We start from the raw sequence: 14,685 nt of genomic DNA on the forward strand, positions 1-14,685 counted from the left end.
AACCAGTGCCATTCAAAGTCGAGGTTTTGAGAGGAGCCACAAGTCTCCTTATGTAAGTAACGACTACATATGGCTTAAAAACTGAAGTTTGGTACTTCTGGATCAAAATGTGGAAGAGGGCAGGATGAAAGAGCAATTGTATTGTGATGGATTTTCAGGGTTCTTTCCAATTATGAGGTCACTGTCTTCTGAAATAAAGGTTCTGCATCTTGGTTTGGAGGAATGTATCCGTAGGATTGTGTAAAGTGGTTTTTTTTTTTCTCCTTTGTTCTTTGGAAACCCTGACAAATTTGCCCATTCTGGGAAGATATGGCACAAAAGAAACATTTAATCTTCTGTACCTCTTTCATCATTTTTACAATTATCATTTATATCGCGTCTCTCTCTCTCTCTCTCTCTCTCCCTCCCTCCCTCTTAGCCTTAGCCTTTTGACTGCAATAAGGAATCAGTAAATATAGACCATATTGAACCTGCATCCCACATTGGCCCTAGAAATAGTCTTTTAAAAAAATTAGCCGCAACCCAGGCCTAGAAGATAGTCCAACCTTGCTTCAAACTGGAAGCAAGGCTGGAATATCTTCTAGGCCTGATGCCCAAGGCCAGCCCAGAATCTACCCTAAGGTAGATTCCAGCCCAGAATCTACCCTAATGGACAAAAAGTATTATCCATTGACACCTCTATGAAACTGCCATTGCCTTTCTCCTGAGTGTGTGTGATAAGCCCCAAGTCACCCAGCTGGTTTTGTACCTAAGACAGGTCTAGACTTGTGGTCTCTTGATTCTGATCTTGATGCCTTTAAGAGCGACATCAAACTGGCACTTATACATTGTGTACGCTCAAAGACTTGCATTATGGGACTGCTTAAAGCCTACAAAGACCTTAACTTAATCTTATATAGACATATGACTATTAATCAAAAAGAGGAGGTAAGCTTGGCTTAGGGAGCATTCACCAACCAGCTTTCTAAAATGTTGTGATTAGCTACTGCAGCTATCCTGAGAAGGTGTTTGCCCTCCCCTCCATGGTGGCCATTTTAGGAAGCACTCATGACATGCTTTCCAAGCAACCCCACATCCAATCTATTCATTGTACCCATTTTCCAGAATCATTAGAAATTTGGCCAAGCACCATAGCTGGTTCTATGACTGGTGTTTTCAAGGACCAAGCCCCACTGGGCTCATTCAGCAAGGCCAACTCTTGCCTTGGTCTGCACAAAACCACAGCTTAACCATAAAGTAATCCTGGCCTCCTACAGCCTGGTTGAGGATGACTGGGGTCCTGCTCCAACACATGTAGTTTGCTTTAGATCGAAAGAGGCATTACCAAACTGCCTCTTTTGTTACAGGTTACATGTGTTTGCATGCATTTAAAGAAGCCTTCCCCATCCTGATCCGAAATGTTTCTCAGAAGGAAGCTTTTTTCCATGCCTGTTCAGGGCCCCCCGACAGGAAACTAAAGCCAGTGAAAGTCAGCAGAGCTGAGTAGCTTCTCCCTTTAAAGCAACACCCAAAGTGCTGTGTCTGGAACTAGGTCAAGGACTTTAGCTAGGGTGTAACAATAGAAAAGAAAACAGGACACTGGGGCGGGTGGGGGGGGGTAGGGGGGTGCAGGGCGACTAACTAGTCCAGAACAACGCAAGCAGGGAAATGATCTTAGCTGCAAAAAAGATCTACCAGGGTGTGTAATTCAACCCACGCAGATCAAGATCCCAGGGCTAATTAACAGACTCGCAGCGTTCTCTTTCACAGAGGGCACATCCATAAAACAGTAAAGGCAGATTACAGTGCTGTAAAACAAAGGGGACTATGGTGCCTCTATAAATATGTACGGCGGTAAAGTGAGTGAGACAAGTATGCAAGGAAGTCAACTCCTGTATGTTGTAGTCAGGGCTGGAAAGGACCACCCCAGCTAGATGAATGTCATCAGTTTCAGTAGGGTGACATGTATCATGGATAAATCAAGGACATCGACTTTTGATTGAACTGGGGCACGATGCAGGTGCAGCATCAATACAATCAGTCAACCACCCCCTCTTTTACATCCTAAAAGTCTTTCTAATTAGAATCTCAGAATCAGAATTTAATTGAAAGGGACCTTGGAGGTCTTCTTGTCCAACCCCCCTGCACAAGCAGGAAACCCAATACCATTTCAAATAGGTGGCTATCAAGTCTTTTCTTAAAAACTTCCAGTGATTTAGCACCCACAACTTCTGAAGGCAAACTGTTCCACTTGTTAATTATCCTCACTGTTAGAAAGTTTCTCCTTGATTAGTTTCCATCCATTGTTTCTTATCCTGCCCTCAGGTGCTGTTGTGGTTAGCTGGCAGAAGGTGCAGATAGCTGAGGAGAGTGAGGACTCAGATGAGGGGCCAGGATGATTAGGGAGTAGACTGCTGCCTTCAGAGATTGTGGGGGCTGGCAGCAGTGATGAGGAGGTTCCCAAGGAGCCTGTGCCAAGTGCGTGTGCACGCAGGATTGCTCGTAGGAAAGAGCAGCTACAACAGCACGGGCGACTCGGGAGTAAGGCTGCAAGGTAATGTGGGCCCTCCTTCAAGATGATAATGGCCAGCTGTGAAACAAACATACTTTGCTGAAGGCAAAGACGTTTTGAAACTACAGCCTCATGGACATTCCAGTATCCTGAGTTTGTAATTTGAACATTTTTGTATTGCAAATTATTTCTTGTGTGTTATCTTTTGGCAAGCTCACAGAGTTTGGCAAGGTTTGTGCTTATCACAGCTAATTATTTTGTAAAATCATTACAAGGTTTTTGTTCCTTTTGGATTGTGTTTGTCGGAAAAGGGCGTGGGTCAGAACAGGTGCATTTGTGGCAGTCCCTCAAATACTGGAGTACTATCATGTCACTTCTAGTCCTTCTTTTCTCTAGACTGGCTATATCCAATTCCTGCAACCATTCTTCATATGTTTTGTCTCCAGGCCTTTAATCATCCTTGTTGCTCTTTTTTTGCACTTTTTCAAAGTCTCAACATCTTTTTTGTAATGCGAGGACCAAAACTGGAGACAGGTGTGGTCTTACTAAGGCTTGATAGACTTCATGTGATTTTGACTCTATACCTTTATTAATACAACCAAGGATTGTATTATTTTTTTTTGGCTGCTGCCACACACCGCTGGCTTACATTTAAGTGATCGTCCACTAGGGTTCTACGGTCCCTCTCAGAGTTACTGATTTTGAGCAAAGTTTTGCCTAATTTGTACTTGCACCTTTGATTTTTCCTGCCTAGGTGTAAAACCCTGAATTTTTCAAGTCTGTCAAGATCTTTTTGAATCCTGAGCTTGTCTTCTGGGGTGCTGGATTATTCCTGCCAGCTTAGTGTCATCTGCAAATTTGATGAGTTCCCCTCCTATTCCCTCCTCACTCCTGCAAGCTGTCTTGGTCATGCTGGTTGAGGACGATGGAAACTATAAGCAAGACCAATTTTTAAGATGACATTAAGTAGTCTACTGATGTTCCAGCGTGTGAGGTTTGCCAATGTATTTCTAGAACCAGATTACCTGTAGGGCATGATGGGAGCGTTAGTCCTTTCCAGAGCAGCTTGTTGTTTTTTCAGGATGACCTCTGCCAGCTTCTGCTTCACAACCATACTTGCTACAGCACCTGTTGAACAAAAGCACAGCTGGTAACTACAGTGAAGCACCACAGGATAGCTATGGTACTCATCTCTAATTTTCAACCTGGTAGCTTCTGAAAATGGATTCCCCTGTTCAAACGCAGCCGGAAACATCTGACTGGACTCATAGGGAAGATCTTTTCATTAAAGCCACTGAGATCCCACAGGTGGGCTGTAAATCTTAACAGGTAAATAAAGGAAGAAAGCATTTCAAGAAACAAGAGACAGATCTTGCTGAGAAACCATTAAGGTTGTGGTAAGATGTGAAGATTTTATCTCTGTACCCTCAAAAGGCATCATTCAGAGATTTATGACACGTTCCTCTGTTTTCCTGATAATTGCAGGATGCTGCCTTACCGAAGTCCTCTCTCTCTTTCGTTTCAACTCAATGTTGTCTAAATCAGAGGCCTCCAACCTTGGCAACTTTTAAGCCTGGAGGAGTTGAAGTCCTCCAGGCTTAAAGGTGCCAAGGTTGGAAACCCCTGGTCTAAATGACTAGGAGGGAACCCCCACAATTTTGCGGTGGGGTCTTTCCCAGCTTGCCTTTCCTAGGGATAATACAGACAAAATCTGTCAAAGAAGACAAAAGCAGACATTCTACCAACTAATTCTGTCCATCAAAACCTGTGTCAAACCCCAGTCATTTACAATTTTCTGAATTAGTAGTCTTCTACCATGTGTGTCATTAAGTCAGGAATGTATCACTTTTTTCTTTCTTTCTTCTGGTCCAGGATCATGCTTTGTCAAGGCAAGGGAAAAAGTAGCAAAACTAATTTACTTTTAATTAAATTACACATCCATTTTCCCTCAAAGCTACCTATATATCTAACATATGATTACAGGGTTGAAATAGGTTTATGAAGTGGAGCAGAAGAGAACGTAATAAACTACAGCTACAGTCATAGCCATATCAACATTGCAACACGAGGAAGAAAAGATTGCTAAGTATATGAAAGACTGAACAAGGCTGAAAAAGGTTGATCTTTTATCGCCATCTTTCGCAGCTTGTTCCTGCATGAAACTATGAAATGGCCGCCTATGAAATGGATACTCGAGTGAGTATCTGGCACGCTTTCTGATCAAATATAACTTGCCTACTGGTTTTGAAAAAGAATCCCATATTCAATCACCTTGCTGCTGAAAGTAACTTGCTGTTGATATTGCAGTACATTTATCAACAAGGAAATGTACTACAACAATATCCACAGCAACTTACTTTCCAGATTCAAGGGAAGTCATCTGGAAAAGAGCCCCAGCAAGGATAATAAATATCCTGTAGGAAGTACCGCTGATTTCAAATCGAAACCAGAGCAGCAAAAACAAGCAAGGTAATTTCAAATCTATTTTAGTCAAAGAAACAGCAATCGAGTGGGACCTGTTTCTTACTTTGGCCTAACATTTGAGTTATCAAAGGAAAGACGGGGAAGCCCGTCTTTCCCCGCCTGTTGAGGAAGTAGGACGGAGGTTAATATTCCCTAAAAACCCTACTTTGACTTAGTCTCGATGAAGTAACTCTTCCCAGATTTCCCCAAGGAAGATCATGCAACTTGCCTTATCAGGGCTAGGCTATGTTGCTACAAAACCATCGACAAGGTGCTGAATGGCGTGGGAAGTGGCTGCAGGGAATTCCCAGGCATGTATCACTCAGCAGATCTTTGAAGTGGCCTCCTCTGATGCCCGTGTGAGTGGATGTGTGAAATTTCCATAGGGCTGGGCCATATTGCTGCACAGCCAGCCAGCAGAGCTTTAGAGGTGGCAGCCCTGGCTCATGATCAAGGAGGCTCAGACTGCCAGGCGCACTCTGATTGCTCTGCTTCAGTTCCTCTATCCATAAGAATGGGGATATTATTGCCCTTGCTTTAAGTAATGGTGAGAGGTTGCCAGGTTCCTTTTTAAAACTGTTATTTCTGATGACAAAATTAATAAGCACATTATTTCAGCTCTGTTGGATATGGAAGTACGGTAATTCACAGGCAAGCACAAATACAAACCTGACACCCACTCTTCCAAGAAAGAGATTATTATCAGCCAATAAGTACTTTGCCATTTGTGATTTTTTTTATAAGAATTTTGTGAACACAAAATTTTGTAAGCAAAGACGGGTGAGGAGGAAAGATGTAACTAATACCAGTATTTATTTGAAGTTCTTGTTTTTATTAACAACAATAACTCGCTACAGCTTGTAAGAGCTATCTTAAATTGTATTTCATCTCTCATTTCAATATGACATTTTAAAAAAAAGTTGGCAGGATGCAAGAGGAGCAGAAAATCATGCATCGCCCTCGCCAAGACAGAAACTGCAAATAACGTTAGTCTAAACGAAGAGAGAACAATCTGAATATTTTATTATTTTCTTTGTCAGTGCTACAGGTTAACAGCCTGAGGTACCATCAAGCATCCTTGTTATTAAGAAAGCAGATTTCAATTCCACACCAGGAAGAACATTTAGCTGAAATCTGTTTCATGTTTAACCCTCAGGTTTTAGTCCTGTGTTTTAGGGGAAATAGCGAGCCGGCCTGCTCCCATTTCTACATGAACACTTTTTGGATATTTGAAATTCAGTCCTGGGATTGTTATTCATTCTTCTTTTCTGAAGGATAGAACTCACCATGCTCTTTCAACCAATCCCCATTTCATTTGACCTCACCTTCCTTATCCTGGTTAACTTCCTTCAGGCATGCCCGGGTCTTTAAAATACAGCATCCAGAACTACATTCACTATTCCTGCTGCAAGTTGAATAATGCAGTGTAGCACCAACCAATTACTTCTCCTGAACTGGAACTGACATAACTCCAGCCTAAGACTGCATTAGTCTTGACAGCTGTTGCCTCACACTTCTGGCTCATGCTTACACTGTGATCAATTAAGCTATGTAGCCAAATTCCTTTCACATGTAATGACAAATCCAATTATATTTGAACTTTATCTTGAGTCACAATCGAACTTGTTTAGTGATTTGGGTGATTTAGGAGATTTAGGAGTGGGATTTGCATGCACACACCCACACTATTACCACTTAAATAAAACCAAAGGTATATCATTAGGAAGAAAAAGCATGTGAATTATCTCAGGATTTCTTCTTAAGATGCTACTGATTTTAAGGTCTTCAGGAATTTGTTTTGCAAATTCTCACTAAAAAGCAAAACAATACCGGGTATAATTTGGAAGGCACTTTGTCTAAAAGATGTATGGATTTTTACTGTTGAGAATGGCACCCCAATACTTGTAAAGTATGCGCACTGATGTGTGTATGCACTCTTTCATACAGATAGGAGAGGCACACATCGGGTTAAAAGAACCTGAGATTTCTTTTTCATGAATGTTAAAAGCATTCCTAAACAATATCTAAAATAATCTGCAAAGGATGAGTAGGAACAAAACAGTCCATTTGGAAGAGGAAGTCCTGCATTGCTGGAAAACAATTCTATGCAAATGTCTATGGAGGTTCTCAGTCGTCCAGGTCCCAAAGGTGCTTTTTCACACTCTTTTCTTCAGAACTGAAGAAGCTTCTTGGATGAGAAGCGAAACGTCTTCAAGAAAAAACAAAGTCCAGTTGCCACTTGAAAAAGCACCTCTGGGACAATTCTATGCAAAGTGATGTTGCAAGAAGATGCAAAATCAGCACTGGACACTAGATGGCAGGATGATTTAGCATAAAGATTTATGCTAAATTCTCAGGGACAGGCAACATTTGGCATCAGAAAATGTAATAGATAACTGATGTTGTTATCCTTCTCTTTAGCACGGCATTCATTAATTCTCCAGTGAAGATCCCCACCTTGTTTCATTATTTAATATCATTTTTTTTTAACCAGGAGGAGGGTGCTAAGAATAATTTGTGCAGATTGCAAGATTCTATTATTAACCAGACAGTTTGGTTTTGTGGTTAAAAAAACTAGGGAAACTGAATTCTAGTCTCATCGCTGGCATGAAAGCCAACTGAGTGACGTTGGGCCAGTTGCTTTCTGTCAGCCCAACTCACTTCACAGGGTGGTTGTTTTGGGGAAAATAGGAGGAGAAAGGAGTGTTGTATGTGTTCACCACCTTGAGTTATTTATAAAAATAATAAGGGTAGAATTTAAATTTTTTAAAAATAAAATAAAATATCTTAAGTCTGATTAAGTGGATACAAAATTTGAATATAGTTACCAAGAATGCTGGGAACTTCAACAGAAAACAACATTGAATTACCTGAAATATTCTGCTTAGGAAAAATTTGTACAAGATATTTCATCACTGGTATATTACTCCAATTTTAATTGCTTAGAATGAGAAATTCCTTTTCTGTGAAATACTGGAAATATAATGGACAGATTGAAACTGTCTTCCATGTGTGGAAATAATGTTACAAAGCTCAACATTAGTAGAAAATATTTCATTGTAGAATGAAACAAATTTTGAAAGTCACAATCCCTTTTATCCTGAGATTATTTTTATTAAATTTCACTAAGCCAAGTTCTTCAAAATATGGTACACTGAACTGGCACTTTGTAGCCCCATTTTACACAATAGAAACGGTATTTGATCTTTCTACGGGGGAATGGCTAACCAAATTTATGGGTCTTGTAGGCTTCAGTGTCTAGAATATTTCCTTATTTGAAAAGTAAATCTCATATAAAATTCAATTATATTTGAAAGCTACTTTTAGAGTACAATCCTAAATTTGACATATAATCCACATGTAATTTTCAGTATTAATATATTATTTGTATTTTTTCTTCTTCGTCCTAATAATCAAATGTTTTTTTAATTTAATATTTCTAACATTATCTAGCTAATGTTTATAGTTTAAAAAAAAAACATTTGCTTTTTAGCATTCTGTTTTTCTTTAATCTTTTACAATTATAATGTGTTTCTAAAAATAAATAAATGGCGGGGAGAGAATTCTCCAATGATCTGCCCATAATGTCCACTGTCTTCTTGTATGTCCAGCTGTGGCTCTTCAAAGTTTGTACACACTTAGCCTTTGGATGGGGCCTAGTTATTTTATTTTTATCACATCCGAAATTACAGTTGCTCAGCATTGTAATAAACGTGATATTAGTTTATGGGGTGGGAAAATCAGGAGGTATCAGATAGCACCTTTTCTGCCCAACAAGAGTTATTAAAATGCATGTCATCATCAGGTGGACAAGCAGAGTTTGAAGGGACTGTAGGAGACACAAGTTTTCAGAGACTGTTCATATCTCCTTGGGGATTCAAGATGTTCCCTTCAAATTTAAAGGCACAGTTTGGATTTTGTTGAGGTCCCAAGTGGGAAACTTGTCTCCCTCTGCCTGCTTGGCGAAAGGCAGGAAAGGGGGTTGCTTCTCTGGATCACAAGGAAAGAGATTTTACAACAGAACTCTCCAGAATTCCAGTCAACACAGCCAGTGATGAAAGATACTGGGAGTTCTAGTTCAGCAGCCTCTCCTCAGAAATCCCAAGATCCCCCTAAAGAAGATTCCTCTAAAAGCAGGCATAAGAAAGCATACAAGAGTTGGGCCTCCTATATGTTGACCTGAGTGGTTACCACAGAGACTGGGAAAGATCTATGAAGAGGTGAGCTTATTTTTCTGCAGCAAGGTGAAATACGCTAACTAGTAGGGATGGTCCTCTTGCTTGGAAGAAACACGACTACCGCCCAGGTTAAGGTAATCTGGTGGATCACATCAAGGGTGGGTTCCTATCGGTGCTAATACCATTTCAGTAATATCACGCGCCATGCACGTGCCACATCAATCAGCTGAGAGGAGGAAGAAATGAAAAGCTAGGAGTGACCCTTCCACCCACTCATGCGGTTTTTGCTTCTTTTATCCTCTCAGCTGATTGTTGGAGGAACCGATTCGACCGAACTGGTAGCGTGTTTTTTTTTTGGTACTACCGGTTCAGCCAAACTGGTAGCGTTTTTTACTACCAGTTCACCCGGGCTGGGCCGAACCAGTAGCATACCATCACTGGATCACATCTAGGTTTGGTGTGATCAAAAATATCGAGTTTTTTTTTTAATCACTTTTAATCCTGTCTGATGTTTGGGATGAAAATCCGTCCTTCTCCAACCTTGTGCCCAATACATGCACTGGCCTGCAACTTTGAACAATTAGTTTTTGGGGCAAACTTGATTCCTCCTCCCCACCCCCAAGGACTTACTTGACTTATACCTTCCCTGATGACCAATGCAGCACATTCAAAAAAATCTAGTGCTAAATCTGTTGTGGGTAACCTACAGGATATGTGTTGTTCCTAACCCTCCATGTGATGCCCAAGATCATATGGCAAATTTAGTGACAGAATAGCTGTGCATGTTTTGCTTTTCCTGTTTTATTCTTTACAGGAAATCTGAAATAAGGGCTGGAAAAAAAAGATCTTGCCTATGAAAAAAGCCTGCAGGAACAAGCAAAGAGAAAATAAAAATAAACTTTTCTGTGTTATCTAGGTTAAATCTTAGGAAAGGTGACCACAAGCCAAATCAGGTGTTATTTAACATGAAAAATGGCTTTGCTTAATTTAAAACTGATCAGAGATCTCTCCTCTCTTTTTATCCCCAGCTGGGATAAAAAAAATCTGTTGAATTGCTATGATTTCTTGCTGTTTTACCCACAGTCCTTGCATTGAAAGGAAAGCTCTTCATGGAATCAGTGGGAGATTTCCTCTTCTTTAATGCAGAGGCAGGTAAGGGAGGAATCTAATTCTGACAGGACTGCAGGATCAGGAGAGATCTCTGATCAGTTGATACCTGCCTTGAAATCAGCCAAAGAACGGACCAACAAACTGATGCTTATCCTATTTTGGTATGATTCTACCTTCAGGCATTGCTAGCAATGAAATCACATTGGTGAGTCATACCGAGGCAAGACAACTCCTAAGCATGCAGTTCATTCCCGTCATAAAGTTACACCACTTAATTGAGACGGGAGGAATGACCTACATCTAAAGTCGCTATTCCCAGACTTGATGATCTTCAGATGTGTAGGATCTTCCACAACTTCTAGAATTCGCCAGCCTAGCTGATTAAAATAAGTATCCTGGGAAATTCTCGGTGTTGCAGTCTCTAGCAGGCACCAGGCTGGGAAAGGCTGATCTATTCTAAAGGATTCCTTTAGGTCCCCACCAAGTTTGCCTTGATACCTGCTAGAAATGTCGAGACTCCAATTCCAGGAATTTCCCAGGATGCTTATTTTAATACTAGCAAACACTTTTCTAATAATTGAAAAATATTTGGGGGGTGGGGGGTGGAATGCTGCTCTGGGTTTCAGAATGTTCTGAAAGCTTGGAAGCACGCAGAATGGATACCATGATGCAAATATTGCTCATTGATTTATTTACTGAATTTGTAAATGCAACCAACTGCGAGCTAATTCTGAATTTTTTTTAAAAAAAACACCCAAAAAGGAAAATTGTAAAAAAATAAATAAAAAAACAACAACCTGAAAGCATCTACTTTGCAGTAAGAACTGCTTAAGGTCAGGCTCTATCCTATCGCTTTGAGTAAAATTGGCGGTGTTTGTGACATGATTTTTGCAGTGATCACTGCTCATTATATCCCCATTACTTGGAGTCTATCCAGATACCAATCTTTGTGATTGCAAAGCAAGGGCAAAGGAAACAGCCAAAGGTATTTTATGCAGCACTGCAGCTGCAGCTAACTGATCTCTAGTTTGGAGCAATGGGTCACTGATATGTTGCTTATCAATATTTGAGATATTCTTTTTTCAACCGGGAGACCACAAATAGGAGCTTCTCTGCCTGAAGCAGTTTCTGCACAAGTTTGGGTAGGCAACTGCCAGGAGCGCTTGACACACAGGATATCCTGTCAAAAGGGCAACAGGGCGAGCTACGCAGATTACCGATTCCCTTGCCTCACTGTGATTGAATAAGAGACACAATGTCCTCAAGATACACTCCTTGACTTCTTGTTGCTCATCAGCTATGCTCAGATCTGATATTAGAACTGAAGACTATCCGATACTATTGTGGTCCAAAGGAGCTAAAGGCAGAATGCAGAATGAAACAGGGCATGCTCCAGCAAGCAGTGGTATGTAAAATGCTTGAGGTCAACACTGAGCATACCTGAAATATTCTGACCTCAGAATATGCTGTTTCTAAGGGGAAACAAAACCATTTTCAGGCCAGACCATTCCTGATAGGCTTGGAATGACCTTTTATGGTGATGTTCTCATGTCTGAATGGAACATGTAGAGGTTGGAGCTTCTGGAAGATCCAGCTACTACACTGCAATTTCTCAACTCACGATGGCAACTGATGCCATCAAAATTAGTGGAGGGAACCCCCTTTCTGGCTCCCTTATGTTCCTTCTTTGCCACTCCCAAGTATGCCTTTCACTGGTTCAACTGATAGTTGCAAGTTTGTTTCATGTTCCACCACGCTCTTTGCTTCCTGTTGTAGCAATGGAGCAGATACCATGCTTGATTCTATGTAGTGACCTCCACAGCAAACCCACAATGGCGTCATCACCCAAATGTCACCCTTAATGTACTTGCAGTCGGATGTGAGAAGCAAGTACACAAAGTGTGTGTTTGCATGATGACATCATCACACACCTCATCATTCCCTTGCCCTGCAAAACTGTCAGCAAGGAAAGCTTGCCGCTAAGCACCCAAGCTGCCAATCTTTTCACACACCATGATGTCGTGATATCCCAACTCATCCTTTTTCAAAATGGCCCATTCCAAACAGTGCCAATGTACTAACCTCTATTTCCCTGCCCAATTTGGCAATGGGGCAGCAAAAACTTTTGGGTTATCAAATGTTATGCTATGTATTTATCTCTCTATCAGTCTCATGTCAGTGTTGCGGGCACTGAGTAGCAGTTAAGGAGACCTTAAACAATAGTTTCACAATGTTTGTGAGATTTTTTTCTATTATGATAGTTACTTTATAACACACACATATGTAAATACATAGACTGAGAATAACTTTTAGCCAGTCTTATCATGATGCCTGCATGCCAGACAGACAGGAAGAGATGGAAATAGTGATTAAGAGAGTAGAGAAAAACAGCAGCAGGGGAACAGAAAGGGGGCTGGCTTGTTTTCATTTTCTCCCATTTCCTGGTTTGGCCCCTGCTGTGTTTCAACTCATAAGTAGCCCTTACAGAGTATGAAAAAGATATGTAGTCCATCCTGCTCACAAATACACACTTCAAACACAGAAGCAGGCCACAATGGTGTTTTGACATTTCACCACCTCTCCCAGTGCCTATACCGGGCTGTGTGCTCGAAATGTATTTTCAAAACAAAGGTTTTATGAAAAATGGCAATGGGGGAACTTAAAATACATGGCGGAGGGGAGAAAATGATAAATTATATATCAAAATATGATGATGGGGAAATGACTAAAACGACCTTCAATATAGCTTCAGCTCTTATTGAACAGCATTCATTATATCAATGCTGTTTGTATGAGTGCTCATACATATGCAGCTATATGTATATATACACACACATACAATGTATATGTATGCATACTTATGTGTGTATGAATGTCTGTGTGTGTGTGTGTGTGTGTGTATAAAAATGCATGTATTTATGCATCTATGGGTATGTAAATATATATGTGCATGTATATATCCATGCAACTATATATGTGCACGTATGTACGTGTAGATATATATGTGGGTATGTACAGTTTATGCCTATATCTTTATATACTGTATTTATGTACACAAACACACACACGTACCATTTCTGTATTGTTAATTCATGAATGTTTGGGTTTTTTCTTTTTTTAAAAAACGATGTAACTTAGAAAGATAACTGAAGCCAAGTGAAACCATGGATCAGTCTGACTCAGTATTAGCTCTGTTTTCTCACAGTGACCCTCCCAGCTTGCAAGTTCAGCTTTTCCCGAATTCTGGCTAGATATTCTAAAGCTTGAAACCACCTTTTTTTCCTCACACAAGGGACAAAGCAGACACTGAATTACAGTCCCATTCACAAGGGTGGCATCAATAAGAACTAAATTATTACCAAAATCTTAAAAAGAAAATCTTAATGGGGAGGTCGATGAGGCTTTCAAAATTCCTTCCATGCAGACATATGCTCTTATGATAAAAAGCAACAATTTTTTTATATTTTCATGAAACTGGAAATGTTGTCCCTCAGATTAGGCTGCATGACCCTCAAGGTCTGATTGGTTTTTCTTTAAAAGCAAAATTTGTCGGGAAGAAAACATTTATAAATTAATTTCCCTTTACAATAGAAGATTAATTTTTTTAAAAAAAACCTGTTTATAGATTGCTTCTTGGCAACTTGGAGCAGGGAAAAGAGCTGGTTGCAATAATCAGCAAAAAATCGCTGGGACAGTCTTCCTAGGACATGATAACACACGGCTAGCCTTTAGGTAGCATAGCAAGATCGGCCCCAGGAATGTGAACATCTGATTCTAGTTCTGCAAACCAAGGGTCAAAACCCCACAAGGAATTGGGATTGAATTTAGCTCAGGAACTTTAATAAAGTATAGAGTAAGACAGGAGAAAGACTTTTGGCTGACTGCAGTTTTGCACGGTTCCTCTTCTAACATCTATTGTATTTTACTGTAGCAGCAGATACAAACTACCTCAAAAGGTTATGCAAGCATAAAGGAGTTAGTCTTTATAATGCCACCAGATGCCAATTTTTTTTTCTTTATCTGCTTAACATCAGGGCAGATCTCTTTCACAAATTATTACAGATAACAAAACCTGCTTTTTTTTTTCCTGCCAGCCCACATTCTGGCATACTTTTATGTTTGGGATGTTCAGCTACAAAAGCCTGTGTGTGGAAAAAAAATTTTTTTTTACCAATATTTCTATACTGTGGATTGTTTTGTATTTTTGATTGTTGTAAGCCACTCAGAGTCATTGAGAACTGAACAGCATACAGGTTTAATAAACTATAATTATTTTAATGATGATAATGATTCATTGCACAATTAGGAAGAGGTTTAGACTAAAATTTTGGCATGTTGAACCACCTATCGAGTCTTTTTTCTTGGACTTGGAACTGGTACTACTTTTTGTTTTTGTTTGCTACCATCGTTCTACTTCTATTTGCAGATCTTTGTATTTTTTGG

The 14,685-nt window shown here is 40.1% G+C and overlaps 1 protein-coding gene across 14 annotated transcripts in view; it reads right to left on the reverse strand.

Annotated features, from left to right (window-relative positions):
* Positions 1-14,685, reverse strand: part of HDAC7 (histone deacetylase 7) — a 224,155-nt gene that overhangs the window by 50,072 nt on the left and 159,398 nt on the right. For all 14 annotated transcript variants that reach the window (XM_087925512.1, XM_087925510.1, XM_087925516.1 and 11 more), the window contains one exon: positions 3,517-3,619. In XM_087925512.1, coding sequence (XP_087781638.1) covers positions 3,517-3,619 — 103 coding nt within the window. The remainder of the gene's footprint in view (positions 1-3,516; positions 3,620-14,685) is intronic.

This window comes from Pseudonaja textilis, chromosome 2 (assembly GCF_049901715.1).
Source record: "Pseudonaja textilis isolate UNSWEBS1 chromosome 2, rPseTex1.2, whole genome shotgun sequence".
NCBI lineage: Eukaryota > Metazoa > Chordata > Lepidosauria > Squamata > Elapidae > Pseudonaja > Pseudonaja textilis.